This window comes from Danio rerio, chromosome 2, assembly GCF_049306965.1.
Source record: "Danio rerio strain Tuebingen ecotype United States chromosome 2, GRCz12tu, whole genome shotgun sequence".
NCBI classification, from domain to species: Eukaryota; Metazoa; Chordata; class Actinopteri; order Cypriniformes; family Danionidae; genus Danio; species Danio rerio.
This window is the reverse complement of record NC_133177.1, coordinates 38,456,417-38,478,656: the sequence shown is the minus strand read 5'-3', so window position 1 is coordinate 38,478,656 and position 22,240 is coordinate 38,456,417. Positions and strand designations below refer to the sequence as shown.

Sequence of the window (22,240 nt, the reverse complement as noted above, 5' to 3'; positions counted from 1 at the left end):
ACACACATGCACCTATTTGTCTTGCAATAATATAAAAAATAAAAAATCTGTATAAACGTATATGTTTAATTAACATATTAACTTGACAGGTCAAAAATACTTAATACAAGACAATAAATATAAAAAATAATTTTATTAAATTTGGCATTTAAAAAAAGACAGCTGAAAATAAAATATTCATGCATCAATCTGCATAGCAACAGACTTTGAGTAGGAAAATGCTTCTTCAGCATATTCGCACAAACTGACAGTCATTTTCATGCAGAACAGGGCTGATCAAAGCTTTGCTGTCACTTCTGTTGAACAAAAGCAGACGAAACAGAACTCGACAGCTTCATTGTTCAAACAAATGAAAAATGTTCTCCTTTGATCCTGCTGTAACAGAAACCCGAATCAATGAAGGGCAAGTGTGATCCAACCTCACTGATTACGCAATGAATAATTCAGCGCTTTGCTTTACCAGAAATATGGAAATGCATTGCAGTCAAACACAACAGTTTAAGAGAGAAAAAAAGAGCAAGACGAGAGTTAATGCACGACTTTCTGACATGCATAATCAGAAAGTGTTGAAGTACCCACATAAACATCTAATTACGGCACAGCAAACATATCATAAGTGCATAAGTGCAAAAAAAGATCAAAGTTTGTTTATCAGCTAGCCCAATTACACACAACCCTGATCATAATGGTGTGTTTGAGCTCAGTATAATCATTCTCAATGCATTGGAGGAGATTATAAGACAAGTGTCACTGAGTTGTTGCACTACTCTCTAGTAAACCCATCCTTATCAGCCTCAAATCCAACACAGTCTCCCTGTAAATAATGCTTATGTCAGTCAGATCATGGCAGGAAGAAGAGCATACATTTAAAGAGAAACTTTTGAAGGAAAATTTCTCCAGCCATTTAAAGCAACTCATTTTAAATGCATTGGAGTGAAGGACAAGTGGCTGTGACCCACTGAGTGCATCAGTTTGACGTTTGTATAACACAGCGTGCTTTTTTTTCTTTTCTATTTAATTTAAGAGGAGCTTTTACAAGCATCTTTACAAATCTGACACGTTTTTGACATCTGAGCGGATTAGAAATGTAAATCGAGCATCACACATTTGTTTCAAATATTGCAGGTACATGTTTGCAGCTCTTATAAACAGGATTTTAATATGGAAGAAGTTCAACTTACATGTCTAAATTCAGAGGCTGCAAACTGCATCGTCTTCGAAGTCTACAAAGTAAAAACTGAACATTGTTAAATAGGATGGTCAAGCCTGTGACAGCTGCCATTGACAAACAACAGTAATGTTTATACTGGACTTTGCTTTGAGATATGGTTTGGGTGTGCATTGCTTTTGAATAATTCAACTACTTGGAGTCAATTATTCTGCTTATGGTGATGGGGTCATCTTCTCTAGAAGCAGACAGCTGTGGTCATTTCCCAGCACAGGCTGTCAACATAACATCAGATTGATGTTGTACCCCGATGTCGTGGGGATGTTGCATTTTGTTTGGAAATAAAAATCGGGTCGAAGTCAGAATCCAACGTCAGGCTGACGTCCTAAAGTCAACCAAATATCAACATCTGATGTTACACCTTGACATTGTGTAGGTGTTACCACTATGACAGTTATTTTTGAAAAAAAATCTGTTATTTTTTCCGGCAGCTGAGGTGCTGGAAAAAACGTAAAATAACGACCGGCAAATTACAAACATTTACTGTAAAATAACAGATGGTAAATTACAGAAATTTGCCGTAAACTTAAATTTAAGGCAATTTCTGTAATTTAACGTCTGGTATTTTACGTTTTGTAAAATGGAAAGTAACAGATTTCTTTTACAGTGTGCCCTTGGTTTAAAATGTTGGCTTGACGTTCGATTTTGGTTACTTTACTTACTAAATCCCTTTATTCATCAGGGGTCACCACAGCAGAATGAACCACCAACTTATCCAGCATATGATTTACACAGCGGATGCCCTTCCAGCTACAACCCAGTACTGGGAAACATCCATACGCTCTCACAATCACACACATACACTTCTGCCCATTTAGTTTATTTAATTCACCTATAGTGCATGTCTTTAAGCTGTGGGAGAAACCAGAGCACCCGGAGGAAAACCACGCCAACACGGGAGAACATACAAACTCCACACAGAAATGCCAACTGGCCTAGTCAGGACTCGAACCAGTGACCTTCTTACTGTGAGGCAACAGTGCTAACCATTCAGCCATGATGTCACCCTGATTGTGTAATGCAAATGTGAAAAGTTAATCATAGAAAGGTTTCACTTCTGAATGAATTTGAAAAATCTTGAATAAATCATTGAAGACTCATCTATAAATACTCATGAAGCCATATCTTGCAATCTACAAAGCTTTCAGTGTAACCTGCCAAATGAGTCACTAAAACCACTAACACCTAGACTGGCTGGAACACACAAATGTGGACAGTAATGCCAGCTTCAGACTTCATTTCAGATTATGCTGTTGAACAATAAATTCTAGTTCATAATGTGTCTTCTCAAGCTGGCATTAAAAATCCTTGTACTGGAAGACTGTTTACCATATAAACATGCAATGGTTTAGTGCTAATATTGCAAGACACAGGTCAGTGGAATGAATAAAAATATGAGGAAATGCTATTTAAAAGTCATTTTGAAAATTTGATGTTTTTATAAAAAAGAGAGGCATATTGACTTCAAATTTTGAAATAAAAAAAGCATTTTGTGTAAATGTCCTCTTAAATCAAAGTTTTTGCCATGGCTATATAGGCCAGTGGTTCTCAATTCCTCAGGCCCCCCCGAGCGGCACATTTTGTATGTCTTCCTTACTTAAAACACCTGATTCAGATCACGAGCTTGTTAATAGAGAGATTCATGAACTGATCCTTGTGTGTCAAATAAGAAAAACATACAAAATGTGCAGGCCAGGGGGGCCCAAGGACCAGAACTGAGAACCACAGGTAAAGGCTCATGCACACATTAATTTTTGCTCGTGCACATTGTCAACTCAGATGTTTATCACTAGGGATGAACAAAGTGAAAGTACAAAATGACTCCCTGATATTAGATGATGCTTAATAAAAATAAAGAATACTCCTTTACACAAGTGGCGCTGTGCAACTTTAAACTTCTGACACTTGCTTGTTACACAGAAGAAAGAGGCTGTGTTTATGTGCTGGTTAAATCTACTCACATGGTATTTGTTTACTGGCAAGTAAATCATTAATAGTTCACTTTAGCACCAGCAATGAAGAACTGTCTGCATTTTTATAATCACTGTCACGTTTATCATACAGCTCTTTGTGTGAACAAGCAGCTCCACAATCATCTGCTGCATCCCAATTCACATACTATCCTTCCTAAATAGTATTTGTAAATAAAATAGCATGTCCCAAATCGTAGTATGTTGAAAGGTGTACGTTAAATGTTGCTGGATTGTTGACTATTTCCAGAAAAAGTTTAAGTGTAGAACCGTTCATACTCTAACCGCTGATATTGCCCACAGTACATTGCACGTTGGACTTGAATTCGATTAGAACTACAACATGTGAAAAGTGTAAATAAACTGCAAACATGGCGGACACGCAAGACCAAGTAGAGATGCTTTGGTAAAGTTGTTTGTATGACTGTTAATTATTATCTAGCCCACTGGAAAATATTGTGTTTTCTGTGTTATATTTCATCTGCAACAACAATACTGAGCTTATACAAAGACATGTTTGGATTTTAATGTCTGAATGCATAATTATACAAACACCTGAGGAGATTTCTCAGCATGAAAGACTGGTGAATTGCAGATTATCCTGCTGCTGCTTTTCCAATAAGGTAGCAAATGAAATATGACAGCTAGGGGTCATAACTAAGCAACACGATGATCTGTTAATGAGAAAGCAGTGTGTCCCAAAGTGTTCATACTCTATTGTTACACACTCAAAAGTATATATTTTCCCTTTACAAAAAAGTAACATTTTTAGGGCTTATATGTGAAGTTATACAAGTGAAGTTTTTCAAACTAAGTTTGAGAGGAGCATGTGACATGATTGACTGGAGCTGGTCACCCATCTACAGCCAATCAGATTAATCCAAACTCACTTTAAGTAGTCTAGCTAGAAATACTCCCTAACCTTCGTTTTCAGAAGAAACCCCCCATCCACCCATTCTCCTCCTTTCCTTCTTTACCACGGGGAGCTTTCGAGAACCACCTGATCTCGTACTTCCCTTACATGCTCTACTGACCAGGCGGGAGCCCTGTGCTCAACTATCTCCGAGCTTAAGGTTCTCTCCCAGGATAGCATGCCAAACCTGCTAACATTTGTCAATCAATATCAAAAAGTGTGAACTCTTAAAGTATGCGAATTGAGATGCAGCAATCTTGGCTCAGTGAATCTTCTTGCTCATTAATAATATGTGCTCAGCTAGAGAGTTTTTTGCTTTAGCACCACCAAGTCATGTTTACTGTAGCTTCAACAGCCCTACACACTAAAAATATCTGTAAATTAGCAGTTTTTCATATTTAGTAGTCGATGATTTTATAAATTTTATTTTTCCCTGCTTGTTTATGCTTTTGAATTGCAATATGGAACATTGATCTTTCCTCCAATGACTTTTAACCTTGAAAAGTTCCAAAAAGAGACTTTTATTAACATTTTAATAGTTTAAATTTATATATTGTCTGGGTTGGTGTTGTATATTACGCTACAAAACCTGTGTAATAAACTGCCAGTACGTTATTTTACAGACTTATTTGTCTATACATTATTTCTTATACTTTATATTTCAGACTACTAAAATGTTGATAAAACCCTGCAGGCACAGGACATCACCATGACTTCATAGTGACATTGTACCCCATTGTCATAGGGATGTTGGATTTTGTTTGGAAATGAAAATATGGTTGACATCAGAACCAAGGTCCAAGGTCCAACCTAAAATCAACCAAATATCAACGTCTAATCATGTTACACGGTGACGTTGTGTAGACGTTACCACTATGACGTCTATCAGATGTTGGATTTTGGTCACTTTCCAACACATTGTAAAATAAACCAAATATCAAGGTAGTTTGACTCTATTTTTGGACGTCAAAATAACATTGTACTTAGATGCTGGCTAGACATTGAATTTTGGTCACCTCACATCATGACCTGAATCGAACCTAATATTAACGTCTTATGATGTTGTGTGCCTGCTGGGAAAGTCCCTTTGTTAAACTGTAGAGTTGAATTTTCAACATCAAAAGTTGACATAGCAGAGATAAAGGTCCCATCATGCAATTCACAACCATAAATAAATGGAAAACTGTTAATGAACAGATGTGGTCACATGAACAAAAGGGCCAATTTCATTGTCAAATAGGGCTGGACGATTAATCGAAAAGTAATTGAAAACGACATACACAACTTATAATCAATCAAATTTTTAAAGGACAATTTTTAAAATTATTATCCCTACCATGTGTGGCAATTCTGCGCGTACCCCTCACGTGACTGACGCCGCGTTTAACTACATGTCACGACAACGTATAGCGCAAGCTCTTCGTTTGGTCAGCTTGGTAGCATTGACGAGTGTAGGTCATGCGGAGAGGGCGAAAAAAAAAATTTATAGCCAAAAATAATTGCTCATTAATTGTAATCGAGTTAAACATGTTCAATTAATCAAGATTTTGATTTAAGGCCAAATCGCCAAGCCCTATTGTCAACCAGTCAAACCGAAACCATAAGTCTAAGGCATGGTTTTTACATGATCAAACTGGCCACCTTTGTTTAGTCATGATGTGTTAAACGCCAGCAATAAAGGCCTTATGTATTGCACATACTGTATATGTATTTCTTTTTACCAAACATGGACTGTGAAAACCTTTCATTGACCAAACACACATCATACAGCATATTCCCACGCATTCATTCACTTCAGAACTTCGTCTCTCTACAGTTATTACATTCAGGCACATTTCAGTAAACCCACATTTGTACCTTTACTTGTACCACAAGGATAAATAAATAGAAAACTGCTCAACACGTTACACCATAGTGAGTGCCAGTCTGTCACTACTCATGGGATCTGCTTTGACAGAGATCCACAAGTCCTCGCTGTTCTGGCCGCCGTTTTTCTTTTTCTTCTTCTTTTCAGATTTCACATTTGTGACCGAGGTCTCACCCTTCTGTCCACAGCAGCGGCATCCTCCAGCATTACGACAGCAACAACAGTGACAGCAGACCAGCACGGATGTGAAGAGCACAACCAGCGGCAGAGTCAGAAGAACAACAAGACAAACCGTGTTGTAGACACCCTGCTCATGCTTGACCGAAGCCACGCTCCATACATCATTCAGAAACTGCAGGATCGCCTCCTTCATGGTTGAGCGGGAGTTCTTCCCAGATCAAATCCAATGCGTTCTAAGATGTAAAGCCACCGTAGATCTGATTAAAGCAGTAATTAGCATAGATTATTATCTGAGGATCAAGAAAGTGTCCGGTTTAAGTGTAATTCAGGCCTGTTGAATGTTTCCTGACATCACAGAAGGTCCCATCTTGAAGAAATATCACACAAGTTGGTTGTAGTATGATGGATCCTCATGTACGCACGGTTATTGCTTTAATCCCAAACTACAGTGTTCATCTCATGAAACGCCTTGCCTTTGGGCTCTGACAACAAAGCATCGCTCGTAAACCGTTTCTCTTGGACTTCTGACGATTGATATCTGGTGAGGATTGAGGATGGTGGGTCGTGTTTATGCTGGGTGGATTCCTCTCAGCTTCAGACCCTCTGGAGAATCCAACTCTATTTTAGTCTCTGCTGCGCTGACTCTCGCAGATGTGATGGAATGAGGGCATTTCTGGAGAGAGAGAGAGAGAGAGAGAGAGAGAGAGAGAGAGAGAGAGAGAGAGAGAGAGAAAGAGAGAAAGAGCAGAAGTTAAGTCAGCTATAGATTCTCCAGTGACTTCATGTCTCTTGTGTATTTAGACTCACATCAATGTTGCAGGACATGCTGGAATCATGAATGCACAGATAAACCAGTCAAAGCAGGTCTAAAATCAATCTTCAAATGAATGGTCAAGATATATATTAAGTTTTATGTATGTAAACTCGATTTAAAAATCATTTTGTGTTGAATATTTACATATTAATTCCAGGCCCGTAGCCAGGGGGGGTTGGGGTGGTTCGAAAGACCCACCCTCTACTGACAAAGGTCCAGTATTTGTCTTTGCATGAGCTCATTCATGCTATTTTGACTGCTTTGCCATTATAAATGTTGAAAATAGGTTATCGAAGAAGGTTTTAAGACTTCTGATGTGAGTGAAGTTCTCTTTCACTACTGACCTACTGTATTGTTTTTAAATGGAGACTTTTATTCTAAATCTTGGACCTCTGTCTTTGAAGAAAAAATGAAAAGGTGTAAAGCACCAAAGTAAAATGTAAAGCATTTTACATATAAAGCAAAGGTTATTTTAATACTAATTAGGCTTTTGTTGTTATTCATGAATTTTCAAATGTACTTTTTTACAAAAAAGGCTAGAAAATTTGGGAAGCTCTACAACATTATTATTATTATTATTATTATTATTATTATTATTATTATTATTATGTTTAATGTTTTTATTATTCAATTGGCCAAATTCTGACTGAGGAAAGTTGAATGTGCTGGCCAGTTTGTTATTTAATTTATAAATGACAATAGGTTACTTAGCCTTAAAAAGCAGATTCCTTAATAGATTCATTTTTTCCTAACGATATATGATAAAAATAAAGTGTTGAAATAATACTTGTCATATACCTTTATTCTAAATTTTTCTGAAATGTTTTGGTAGCCTTCATTAAAAAGTGTGGTTATGATAACTACCCGACAAACTAATCCAGAAATAAATAGTTCTTAAAATGTCACTAAAATGCAGTAGCTATTTAAACTATAAATACTGGACTTCATAGTTAAATAGAAAATGAGGCGAATGACTGTAAAAAGGTTACATTTTTGGAGAAAAAAGAACCACCTCTTTAACCAGGTGGGCCTGAATACCTTTTTTGCGCTCTATAAAAGTCCAATAAAATAAAGCATATTATATATTTTTTTCAGTCTTTTTCAGCATTGTTATACATTATTAATCTATTCTAGAGAATCCTTTATTTATGTTTTATGGATGTCATTCTTTTGTGTACCATTAAAGATATTGTTAAGGACAATATATAGTTACTATTCTGTAAATACATCTGCACTAAATTTTGTCTACAAAGATTATGTTTGAAATCAAGTCTATATTGAATCAAATTAATAATTTATTTCTAAAGCTACTTTTTGTAAATGATGCTTTTTGCATTTAACATGACCCCTAGGGTAATTTCTTATGCAAATTTAGCTTGCAATTATTTTAATTTATAAATAATTTTCTATTAATTAGAAGTCACCACAATGTAATTAAAAAACAAAAACAACTATCAGCCCTAAATTATCACCATTATTATCTGTTCATTTGTCCTGTCGTTATCAATATAATAAAGATTAAAAGATGAATATACATTATAAAACAAGAGAAAATACATCATTTTAATGAACAGAGGAACTGGTATAGTCATCTAGAAACACACAGATGTCAAAACACATACCGCAATGATAAAAAGATACACTGTGACAGATTCCAGATAACAGCTGACAAACAACAGAAGTGTAATGTTGTGAATGCAATAAAGTTCATTTTTGTTCTTTAAGTTTTAAATTCAGTCAGATTAAACTCATTAAATGCCAATAAATATAAAGATGCTGTAAAAATGTTGCTCTTTTATTAAAATGCAAGCTTTTTTTGTGCTATTAAACAATGCTTTGCCAACTAAGCCAGTTAGGATCAATTAATTATGTAATAAAATTCCTTGAATTAAGAACATCTGTAAAACTTTAAACATTAGAAACTGCTCTGAAACTAATGTTAAATGTGATATAACAAAAAAAAGCTTTTGGTTGTTAATTGTATGACTTTGTGAGTTTTATTACAAGCTCTTAATCATCTTTCGAAACAAATTCATGACAGTTTCAAAGCTTAATAATGAAGTTTGGATTTCTTTAGGTTTAAAACTATAGAAATTATGTTTTAATATAAGTATTTTGTTTTAATACACCAATGACTCTTATTCTGAATACATACAGTTGAAGTCATAATTATTATCCCCCTAAATTATTAGCCTCCCTGTTTATTTTTTTCCCCAATTTCAGTTTAACAGAGAAAAGATGTTTTCAGCACATTTCTAAACATAATAGTTTTAATATCTCATCTCTAATTACTGATTTATTTTATCTTTGCCATGATGACAGTAAATAATATTTGACTAGATATTTTTTAAGACACTTCTAAAAAAAATTTGAAGGGGGGCTTATAATTCTGACTTCAACTGTACACTAAAAAAAATTATTCATTGGATTTACTAAAGTTTAGGGTAAGTGATTGCAAACAATTTATATGGGCTTGATTTAAAACAAACAAATTGAATTTACTAATGTGCAACTAAATCTGTTTAAAAGCCAGTCCATATAAATTGTTTGCTATCACTCACTGTACCTTTAAATTTAGTAAGTCCAATGAATCATTTTTATCAGTGTATGCAATATCATGCTGCATACATAGTCTTGTTAATACATACACGTTAAATGTAGTTAGAGAGAGGTTTTTGAATATCTCTTTTTAACACTCTGCATTGCAAAATCACAATAAATAAATAAAATGAAATAAATTGATATACAGTGAAGCCGGAATTATGATTTTGATTATATGAATATTATATATTGGATAATATAATATGAATAATTTCGGGCTTAAGTGCAGCTCTGATTTACAAAGAAAGCACTGTGTCAGAATACAATAAAACCGTAAAGTCTGGTGTGAGTGTGAGTGTGTGTGTGTGTGTGTGTGTGTGTGTGTGTGTGTGTGTGTGTGTGTAAATGCTGCTGAAATGGAAATCTGTGGCTCAGTGCACATGAAAAAAAGCAATTTGAGAAAACAGCCTTGAAAATAGATGCATTATATGTAGACTGAAAGTGAAAGATAACATGTAATATGTGACACTTAAATGTATTAAGTCTGAATAAACGCATGAAGCAACATATCACAAAATATCATATCTAACTAACAATTTAAAATGGAGATGTAATCTTTTAATTCACAAATTAACCAAGACACTGATCAAACCAAATAAACTGTTTCCTTATTGTTGTTGAACAGACTTTCTGAAGCCTCAGCATGTTGTTTTGTCTGCATGATTCATATGTGTGATGTGTTTGGCCTGCTTCCTGCATACACTTTCACAACAGGAAATCTGTTGGTGCAGCAGAATTTCTTAAATACGAGAAACACCTCTGTACAAAGAGGCAGCTCTCTTCTCAAAAGCAGACGATTTCAAAAAAATCTCACAGTCGCTTTGTGCTGAAAGGCTTCATATCGTGTTTCCTATTTTGAAGTTTTAGCTGCAAGCTTGCGTAAGATTTAAAGAGTGCTCGGCTCTACGTTTTCACTCTTATCCTTCACCTCCTCAGCACGAGCCTTCTGAAGAAGAACAATCACTTTAAGTAATTCTCAGATCCACAGAGGAATGTTAAACAGGAAGACTCGCTCTGCTACACACAAAGCCAGGATGGAGCTCCCGATATCACTGACAACATCGGTTACATGCAAAGACATGCTGCTGTACACATCGAATCAAATTCCTCCCAATGTTTTCAAGAGGCTGTTAGATTGAACCACACTCATTTAAATCTGATTCCACGGACAACATTTAACTTTTCCATTGGACAAAAGCTTCATCATGCTTCGTAGATCATTCATGTTCTTTGAAACAAAAAAAATAAATGAAATCTTTTATGAAATGTTTATTGGGCGACATGGTGACTCAGTGGTTAGCACTGTCACCTCACAGTAAGAAGGTCGCTGGTCCAAGTACTGGCTGTGTCAGTTGGCATTTCTGTTTGCAAGTTCTCCCCGTTCACATGGTCCACAGTCTCGTCCCCAGTCCAAAGGCATATGCTATCGGTGAATTAAATAAACTAAACTGTCTGTAGTGCATATGTGTGAATATGAATGTTTATGGGGTTTCTCGGTACTAGGTTGCAGCTGGAAGGGAATCCACTGTGTAAAACATATTCTGAATAAGTTAGCGGTTCATTCCACTGTGGAGACCCCTGATGAATAAAGAGACTAAGCAGAAGGAAAATGAATGAATGAATGAATGAATAAATGAGTGAACAAAATGTTCATTGAAAGACTCTTTGGGGAACCCAAAATGGTTCTTCTATGGCATCGCTGCAGAAATGCTCTTAGAGCTGAACAATTAATCATTAGAGGATCTTAAACTCTTGACAAGCCACTGATCTGAGGAGAGAAGATGTCAAGTAGAGTTATGAAACAGCTTCGGCCTTTTCAACCACAATGATAATTATTTCTGTCTTTCTTTTCTGACACAGAATTACTCTACTGTTTCTATGGTAGGAATTAAACTAGTGCTTTTGAAGTAATGTCAGGTTCAAACTGCAAAATATTCTTAGTCACCGTGTCAGATTATGTTATTTTGGCCCTCATTTTATTTATTTCTTTTTTATGTTTCATGATTAAAATATGCTTCCTGATCAATTCTCAATCGCCATTTACAGTGATGCATGTGTAAGGTAGAACTAGTGACTGACATGCTAGCAAACATCCTGTTTCTGTCAGGATGTTGTGAATCATCTCAGACAGGGAGTCATTTGTCCCCCATTTAAATACATTATACCAGATAAAGCAACTGATTCTTGCTTTCTGACAGCTGTCATTTTCAAATCACCTTGACACCATATGGCATCTAGTATGAATATGGTATAACTTGCAGCTTCAAATGTAGAAAATTTACATTGTTACGGTAGTAGGTGTTGATTAGCATGTTATAAAAAATGTATAGACAGGAACAATTCATTCAAAAATGATGATTCAGTAAAAGGCAGTGGTTAACACTGTCGCCTCACAGCAAGAAGGTCACCTAATCGAGTCCCAGCTGGGCCAGTTGGCATTTCTGCGTGGAGATTGCATGTTTGCATGGGTTTCCTTCAGGTTTCACCACAGTCCAAAGACACAGTCCAAACTACTGGTCAAATGTTTGGGACAGTCTGAATTTTAAATGTTTTAAAATAAGCTCCTCCTGCTCACCCAGGCTGCATTTATTTAATCAAAATTTAGTACAAATTGTAAAATTGTGAAATGTTATGGCACTATAAAATAACTGTTCAAAACTAGTTTATTATTTAAATTAATAATTTATTCCAGTGAATTTTCATTGCTTCTGTCTTCAGAGTCAGAAATCCCTCTAATATTAATTATTACTGTTATTGTTAATATGATTGTTAATATTATTATTATTTATTGTCATAAAAGCAAGAATGACTGGAGAATTTCATTTGAAACTACATACAATCCGAAATTAATAAATATTTAATAAATAAGAATTAAACTAAATTAATTTATTTTTTACAATTAATAAATGCCATGTTGATGAACAGAATAATTTTATTAATATTAATAAAAAAAATAAAATAATAATACAAAAAAAAAAAAAACCCTGACCCTAAACTTTTGCTAAACTTTTGACCGGTAGTGTATTAGCACTTTTTGGGGTTGCCTGACACTTTCATTGTGGTCTGCACTTTTTGTGGTGCGTTTCTTGTGAGAATGTGCATGTGTGTGTGTGTTGTCAATTTGTTAGTGTTTTTCTTTTTGCATGTGTTTTCTAAACTTGCAGCTGTCTCAAGCGTTTAATAGCACACTCTTAACCCGATTAAGCTTAATTAGCAAAAAATTTAATTAAATGGGTTAATCCATATTCCTTTGTCAAAAGTGTGGGCATTGTTTAATGAATTATTTAATATTAAAAACATGATAAATGACATAACAAATAAAACAGTACACCAATTACTACATCTTGATATCAGCAGTTTTTTAAACATGGTCTAATAAGGTATATGCAGATCGACTTAGAATTTTTCACTAACCTGGGTCAAACGCAACTGTATGCCATTACAAAATCAGCAAGTTTAAGGTCTGTTTTCTTTAAAATCAGCAATCTTCACTGTCTGATAAATATACGGTAGAAAGTGGGTCTCAGAATGTACAAGAAGCACTGCATTAAATTACATACTCCCCTGTCATGTCTTTAAAATATGAACATTTATTTTACTCTAATATTCAATGGAGTTTCTGTGCTAGCCTAATAATGCTGATGGGAACGTGCGTTTAAATGGCTTTTCATCTTGTTTTATGATTGAACTAAACAAATGCAGAAGTTTATTTAACTGATTATATTTTAACTACATTATAACATTGATAGTGTAAAAAAAATAAATAAATAAAATTGGAAAAAGTCACATTAACCGTTCAGCAAAAGTTTATCAGTATGGCAAGAAACACTTCTGTGCATATTAGCAAAAAAACTGACTATGGAAGTCAATGGCTTCAGTTCTTCAGTATATATAGTGTGTTCAACAAACTCAAACAGGTTTGAAACACATGGTGACAGAATTTTTATTTTTGGAAAAACTATCCCTTTAATCAACTTAAATTGCATTATTTTTATAATATTTTTATTTTCAACCAAAGCTCCTGAATCACAAAACCCCAATCTGTTAGGAGCTTAGCTCGTCATTTTGTTTCAGAGGCTCACAACCAAATTGAACACATTTAGCAAAGACAAACACCGGGACATGATTAACCTCACACAAGAGAGGACACTGTCTAAATACAGCACAGGCCCACAGGGCACAAAAATGTGTCTGCGAGAAAGAGGACGAGCACGAGAAAGCTGTGGATTTATTATGCTCAGTTTCATGTTGGAAGCTCGGTGCTAAACAAAACTTAAAGCATCTGTCTTAAGCTCAAACACTTGCCTTATACGCCTGACCCATTATGGAAATATTTACAAAAGCGGAGGACTTTTAAAGCGACCATATAAGCCTCCACCTGCCCTTCATTTACGCTGCCCGGTTTATATTCATGAATGATTTGTATCTCCTGCCTTCCCACTTTGCCAATATATTTTTCCGACTTCAAATTCTAAGCGGCCATCTAAACAAAATGAGCTCTGCCACATCTTTGCCAGGACCAATCTGCAAAAGGTCAACAGCAATATCAGTCAGATCTGGGAACGCAGTTGAGCAAGTCCCAGCGCAGAATGCACATGTGCTGTAGATCAGAATCAGAAAAAGACATATTTCTCAGCATGTCCACAGGCTTCTCCATTACGCAGAGCATCAGTCAGGATGCCGGAGGAGCTCAGAAGTTACAGGGGCATATGGCCTGAATTGAGTTAGCTCTTCTCAGCCATGCCACATGTGACAAACAGATGCTCATCAGGCCAGCAATCCATCATTTCTCAGCCCAGAAGCATTAAACCTTACCGGCTCTGATCAGGGTCAGTCCAGACGTCTCTGCGGGCATCACATAACCCTGGTTTCAGCCACGCAATCTGCTGTTCAGCATGGATGTCACGCAGGACACACTCACTGCTGTACCTGGAGCCTGTGTGTGTGTAAGAGAGAGTGAGAGGGAGAGGAGGAGTCGAGTCGCTCTGTTTCTGAGTCTTTTTCCTGGGCTAAACTCTATAAGAAAGAGCCTCTGTCTGCTCGCAGCTCTTTCGCCTGACACACTGCATTCTTGTGGTTAGTTTATAAACTCTGCGTCTCTGTGATGTCATTGAGCGGAGGGAGGGGATAATGTGTCACTGTGTTTACATAGTGCCCACTACAAGCTTTTAGTTTGGATGGAATCTTTCTGAGGAACTAAAGTTAAAGGCATATAGTAGTTAACCATGAAAATTGCCTCGACATTTACCCTCCCTCATGTGGTTTTAAACAAAGACAATAAAAGATATTTTAAATAAAAATGATGGTTGACGGTATCTATTGACTTCCATAGTAGGGGAAAAAATAAGGTAACACTTTACATGAAGTTGGTTTTCATAAGACCGTCATGAAACCTTTATAGTTATAACATGACACACATCATTGAATGTAAGTTAAATTTTATGCAAGCTTATATGAAATGTTATTAATTGTCATTCGCTCAATTATGACATTTTAAATCAAAGATGACATTGTTTGTTATGACTACTTGACTAACACTTTACAATAAAGTCGTATTAGTTAATGTTAGTTAATGCAATTACTAACATGAACAAACAATGAACAATACATTTATTACAGTATATATCCATGTTAGTTAACATCAGTTAATGAAAATGCAGTTGTTCGTTGTTAGTTCATGTTACTCAAGTTGCATTAACTAATGTTAACTTGCAAAAAAATTGGATCTTAATAATGTATTAGTAAATGTTAGTAAATACATTAACCAATGATACCTTACTGTAAAGTGTGACCACTATTTTATATGAACAAATTTATCCCAAGCAATATCATCTTTACATTTAAGATGACATAACTGGGCTAATGACACAGTTGTCATGGACAGTGTTGGTGGTGACGCATTACAAGTAAAGTAATAAAGTAATGCATACGACTAAAGTAATGCATTACTTTTTAAAATTAAGTAATATTATCTGAGTTACTTTTTTAAACGTGTCATGTGAGTTACTTTTTAGTTTAGTTCATTTGCTTTAAAATAATAAATTGCTGAATGAAAATAATTGTGGTCATGTTGACTCCCGCATGCAGTGAGAGAATGCAAGAACAGGCAGAAAGAAAGATGGCAGAGCCTTGGGAATATTCTTATTATTTTTCAGAAATGAAAGAAAAAACTTTCATAAATCTGTATATACATCATGTATAGCTCTAGAGTCAGGAAGTTCTCTGAAGACAGCATTATTAAATTTTATGTTTTTTTTGTTGTTTTTTTTAGGTAAATGATGGTTATACAGTATGTTGTTAATTGCAGAGGTCATCTTTTTTTAAAAATAGGAAGAACCCCCCCAAATCAGATCAAACCACAGCCAGGTAAGAAAATTAACTCAAAAGTAACTTGCGCATCACTTACCATAAAAAAGTAAATAAGTAACGCAACAAGTTATTATTTTGGGGAATAACTCAATATTGTAATGCATTCATTTCTAAAGTAACTTTCCCCAGCACTGGTCATAAGCATGAATAAAATCTCATTCACATGATTACAAATGTTTCATAACAGTCTTAAGAAACCCCCTTCAAGTAAAGTGTTACCAAAAAGGTGATGTTAGTCAATGGGTGCATTAACCAGCATATCAAAATTGCTTCTTATGTGTCCAACAGAAAAAAAAAAAAATCTCGAGTAGGTTTTGAACAAATGAAGAGTGAAATTTTTATTTAATAATGAAGGTATTCAAATTTTGGGCGAACTGCCCCTTTAAGAGGAATGAGTTATTATGATATTAATAAAATATTATTTATATAATTATTATTATTTATAGTAGTTTATGAAACTGTTATCCATTTAGACTGAAAAGCAGTAAAATATAAATTATTTCATTATGCTGAAAGATGGAAAAAAAGGTAATAGCTGTAATCTTGGGTAGTATATTTAATTTTTGTTCAGTGAACAGGCTTAGTTACCTACAATTCTTAAAACTTAATAAAATGAATGCTAATAATTATTTTTAATTAATTTAATAATTAGAAAAGATCGACAATTATTCTAATAATTTCTTATTAGATGAATGACACAAAATTAACCAAAAAAGAACTGTTTGATTAATCTCTCATGCGTGGAAAAATAAAAAAATGCAGAACTGAGTGTTTATTTCGGGCTTGTTCAAAACTTGAACTTCTCTTAATTAACCAAGTGAAACTAAAAGATCTCTAACCATGCAAGCGTTCACTGTTTGAACTGTGATAGCTGTTTTGGTGAGAGTTCAACAGACACAGATTTTTGACATTTTTGAGTAATCCTCTGCCAGACGGGGCTTGTGTTGTACTGGATGGACTCATCATCTGTGATGTCTCATAGCTTGAGGTGAAGACTTCTGTTATTGCGGTTATTCACACCCTGCCCTAAACATCCTAAAGCTGAGGCAAGATCCCCCTCTCCCAGCCTGACGTTTTGTCCTCCGATTGGACCCTTTAGAATCAGCAGGACTGAACAACTGAACACTGTGTGCTTTGGAAACACAAGGGTGTTGGATTTATGTGCAGCTCCCCTAATGAAAAATAAAGCAGACTGCCTCTGGATCCAAATATAGTCCAGGCCCTTCCTAACCAGTCACCACTGCAACTCATGAGTCATTCTAATGAAATGTATCAGAACTGTGCTATGAAAACAAGAGGAGGGAACAGAAAATGCTCTGTGCTCTGCCATAAATGGACCCGTTCCCTCCAAACTGTTGTGATTTCAGCTTTTTCAGCTTGGTTTTTGTGTATGGTTTTAGTGCAGTATGAGGCAACGTTTGTGTTTCTTGTACTAGACGCATTTCTCAAAATAAGGAACTACTTATTTTAGAAATTATGCAGTTACAGGGTATGAAACTTCTTGTCTTCACACCCATTGCAACCTCCCTCCTATTCTGAGATTTATATATAGAGTTTAAGAGAAAAGAGTGATAGAAGATTTACAGGTTAATTAAAATAAACAGATTTGAAATCGCATTTGAAGGTGACACGGTGGCTCATTGGTTAGCACTTTTGCAAGAAGGTTGCTGGTTCGAGATCTGGCTGGACCAGTTGGCAATTTTTTTTTGGAGTTTGCATGTTCTTCCCGTGGTCGTGTGGGTTTCCTCTAGTTGCTTCGGTTTCTTTCACAGTCCAAAAAAAAAAAAATTGCTATAGATGAATTGAAAAAACTAATTGGCTGTATTGTATGTGTGTGAATGTGAGAGTGTATGGATGTTTCCCAGTACTGGGTTGCGGCTCAAAAGGCATCCGCTGCTTAAAACATATACTGGAATAGTTGGTGTTTTATTCCTGTATATGTATATATATATACTTTATTCCTGTATATGTCCTTAATTCTTCTGTAAAGCATGTGATATTTTGAAGAAAGTTTTAGTTTTCATTGATTTGTCGAAGGGAACTGAAATGGTTAGGTTAGTATTCTTTCAATATGTGAATTACCACATCTTAAACGTTTAGATTTTAATTTAAATAATGACTCTCTTAACACTTTATCTTGTAAGTCTAGTTGTCAATATTGTTTATAATGTCAGCTAAGTTCCTTATATTATATCAAGCCAGTATCTTACTAGTAAAAGAAAATTCTGAGAAATGTGAGAGCATGGCTGTGATACATTTCCTTCTACTTAAAAAAAAGAGACCATCTTTTCTTAAGGAAGAACATTTTTTGGGGGGTGTTTTTGGGGTTTGGGTGGTGAAAGACAGTAATGAGATCATTAGCAAACTAAAACTAAACACTAAACATTATTTTTATGACAACAGAAACAGCAGTTGACAACAGAGAGCTTAAAATAGAATGATTTACTTGGCCTGAACTATTGGCTCCAGTTTGGACCACATTCAGGTAAAAAGATAATATAATAAAATAATTTGCAATCAAAGCAATGTCTAATTAAATGTTTTCCTTTTTTTTCAATCACTTCATCCTTTATATTAAGCCTAAATACCTCCCAAGCTCGCTACACACTGTTCAAATATGCTAATTTATTTTATAAATAAATGAAATGAAAATAATTTTTTTTTTAATATTTCAGTTTTTTTTTCCAACTTTAAGTAGTTTCAGCTTACATCATATTAAAGATGTGATAAATTAATTAACATATAAATGTATATTACTGTTAAAATAACATTAAAACGATTTCACACACAGCGTAGTTGTTTCACACTTTCAGAAACTGCCAGTCACACATGGGTGCAGTAATTTTTCAATACCTTTTTTTTTTTTTTTTACATTTATTTACTAATATAATATTTATCCATTATTTAGACATGACGAGTCCAATTGAGACTTTACAGTCTCTTCTTCCAGGAGGTCTCCTTTAAGACGGGAACTGAAATTGTTAGTATCTTCAAATTTGTGATCTAATACATTCTAAATGTTTAGATTTTAATATAAATAATGGCTCTCTTAATTCTAGGTTGGCATTGCTGTTTATAATATTAGCTAAGTTACCTAAAGTATATCAAGCCAGTATCTCACAAGAAAAAAAAAAACTCAGAAAGGTGTGAGAACATTGCTGATACATTTCCTTCCCCTTAAAAAAAAAAGACTTCATCTTTTTTTAAGGAAGAAGCTTTTTTGGGACCGGAGAAGAGGGGATGTGGTTAAAGACAGTAATGAAGTCACTAGCATCTGAAATTCAGTTTCCAATGATCTAACTCAAAGATACAAACCTTTTTTTTCGGTTGACAACAGAAAGCCTAAAATAGAATGATTCACTTGGCCTGAACTATTGGCTCCAGCCTGGACCATATTGAGGCAAAAAGACAAAAACAATTGCAAAATAATGCATGCCATAAAAAGCCTCAGGCCCATACTTATTACTGGGTTTTCCAGCCCTAAAGGGCACTTCTGTGGTTTTCGCACCGTATGTTGTGACATCTTGATAAAAGGACAAAAGCTCAGGCTTGCTCAATACAAGAAGGTTGATGTTGCCTGAGAGCATGAATTCCCAACATGGCTGACAAACTCAGAAAAGACTGCTTTGTATAAGAGCTCCCTTTCTTCATCTCATGCAAGTTAAAATGTGCCCTAGAAATCCAAGCATCTTGTCAACAACTGAAATGAGGTGCAACATGAACTTACTCTGTGTGAATGAACACGGCCTTCTACAATCAAAACTATGTCTAATTAATCAGTTAAAAATAACACATATCATTGTTTTCATTTTAGTTACTTTATAATTTATATTAAGCCTAAATAAAACCCCATGCTCTAAAGAACTGTTAACCCACATGGAAAGAACCTATATGAGGATATATGCGCATATATGAAACCAACAGTTGAAGCCAGAATTATTAGCCCAATGAATTATTAGATCCCTTGTTTATTTTTTTTCTCCAATTTCTATTTAACGCAGAGAAGATTTTTTTTAAGACATTTCTAAACATAACAGTTTTAATAACTCATTTCTAGTAACTGATTTATTCTATCTTCGCCATGATGACAGTAAATATTATTTGACTAGATATTTTTCAAGACATTTTTATACAGCTTAAAGAGACATTTAAAGGTTTAACTAGGTTAATTAGGTAAACTAGGCAGGTTAGGTTAATTCGGCAAGTTATTCTATAACGATGGATTGATCTGTAGACTATCGAAAAAAAACTTTAGCTTAAAGGGGCTAATACTTTTGTCCTTAAAATAGGTTTAAAAAACTGAATAATTAGTTTTATTCTAGCCGAAATAAAACAGTTTTTAAAATAAAAAAGACTTTCTTCAGAAGCAAAATATATTATCAGGCATACTGTGAAAATTTCCTTGCTCTGTTAAACATCAGTGAAATATTTAAAAAGAAAATAAAATGCAACGGGGGGCTAATAATTCTGACCTCAACTGTATGTACTTATGGATACTTTGGAATTATGAAAAAAAGTAGTTTTTAACACAAGATTAAAAACACTTTAAAATTAAATGTATTTAAAGTAACATTAAAACTTATGTCATGACTTAATGATCATACCATTCCAGTTCCAAACTCACAGAAACAACTGAACCTTAAACTGTCACAGAAGCAGTCCTTTTCAAAAAGTACATTTATGTACTAATATTATATTTATCCCTTATTTAGCAAGAAAGAGGCCTATTAAGACTTAACAGTCTCTTCTTCCAGGCACTGACCTGTCAAGGTCAAGTAAAAAAAGCTACAACCACAAACACATCATTTCTTCCAGCAAACTATTCATCCTTCCGTAAACAAGAATGCAGTATGAAGCTTACCTTCAGATGTGTAGTGATTGCTGGTATTCCTCCACGCTGAACACACCTCCACTGGTTCTGTTGAAGCGGCTGCAGTGGTTTGATCATGGTGTCTGTTTTAACCCGTGTGCTCTGCCATTAGCGAGTCCTCCTACAGGCAGCCGCCCAGCCTCTTCTTCTGGTGTCAGAAGTGATTAGTTGGCAGCGTTCAGTGACTTGTGAAGATTTGGGGGGGTGGTGTGCTCTGCCCACTTACATCAGACCCATACAGGGACCTACAACTCTCATAATAGAGAGATGAACTTCTAAGGCCGGAGGGTTCAAACATTGCAGGCGGTGATCGGGCCGTAAAGTGCATTATCGGGCCACTTTAAATGTGCACAGTAAATACCAGCGGCATGCTCTAATCTCTAGGTCTTACTGCGGAAAAAAACATTGAAAAGCAGAGCATTAATGGTACTTTAATACAAGCCCTTGCAAGTCAGTTCGAGACTTCTGTCCACCCGCCTCATGTAGATAAAAGGGGTTATTAGAGCTGGAAGTCTGAACAGAATTGAATACAATAAGGATTTCTTATTTATTTTTAGATCATAAATTAACACCTAGCAAGAGCGCTTCTGTGGCTGTGAAGACTATGACGCACTAACTGGAGTAGCACAAATATATGCTACATAAATTTATATCACCAAGCAGCCACTGGTGACTCCATTTCTGTTCAGTACTTGTCACAAAAATCGGTTATTCTCAAAATGTTCTTCATAGGTGTATACTAGGTCTCCGCACGATTTTTATACAGAGGTCAAAGTCAGACGGACAGTTTGACAGTATGATTGCGAGTGTTTTTTTCTATTTGACACATTTGATATGGTGTGAAGCTTGTCGAAAAACTAAAGCACGCTTTCAAAGCTTGAGATTAATGCTTTGTGATCTGTGACATGCAAAGTGCTTTTTGCCTTATGGCAAAACGGATAATATCCCCAAAATGTTGCAAGTACTAGTGGGATCTAGTTTTTTTTGTGTGTTTATTTTACACTCACATTTTCTGAGTAAGAGGCATCAATGAGAACACATGTCGAAAGAAATGAATGCAGCAACTGTGTTAAACTCAAAGTATTTTTTCATAAAGTTAAACGTCCCCTGAAGTGCCTTAAAATACAGAGAGTGAAACATATTTTCAACTGAAACATGTGTTAGTGTTAGCTAAAGTCAATATCATTTAGTTTATTTCACAGTTTTGCCGAGTATAAAGAACTCTCGATGTAAATGCTTGGTTATATGTTTAGTGAATAGAGTAAGGGATAGAGAACATCAAATTTGCATTTCAATGTATAACAAAATAGATTAATTTTTTCTTACTGTATATACAGTTGAAGTCAGAATTATTAGCGTCCTATTTATTTTCCCCCACCACCAATTTCTGTTTTAACAGAGAGAATATTTTTTAACACATTTCTAAAT

The 22,240-nt window shown here is 35.1% G+C and overlaps 1 protein-coding gene across 3 annotated transcripts; it reads right to left on the bottom strand.

Annotated features, from left to right (window-relative positions):
- Positions 1-118: 118 nt before the first annotated feature.
- Positions 119-20,874, bottom strand: kiaa0040 (KIAA0040 ortholog). 3 transcript variants are annotated; one of them, XM_068222823.1, is made up of 3 exons: positions 20,804-20,874; positions 14,389-14,509; positions 119-6,831 (listed from the first exon to the last, which is right to left on the bottom strand). In XM_068222823.1, exon 3 carries the CDS (start codon positions 6,349-6,351, stop codon positions 6,016-6,018), a length of 336 nt encoding a protein of 111 aa, XP_068078924.1. In that variant the 5' UTR covers positions 6,352-6,831; positions 14,389-14,509; positions 20,804-20,874; the 3' UTR covers positions 119-6,015. The 3 variants fall into 3 exon arrangements, with proteins under 3 accessions (XP_068078924.1, XP_017213014.1, NP_001289739.1); XM_017357525.3 differs by lacking the exon at positions 14,389-14,509; NM_001302810.1 differs by lacking the exon at positions 20,804-20,874 and having other exon boundaries at positions 5,182-6,831; positions 14,389-14,640.
- Positions 20,875-22,240: the final 1,366 nt, after the last annotated feature.

What these genes read in the sequence shown, in the direction of transcription:
- kiaa0040 (XM_068222823.1), bottom strand. Translation starts at nt 6,351, where the DNA reads ATGAAGGAGGCGATCCTGCAGTTTCTGAATGATGTATGGAGCGTGGCT.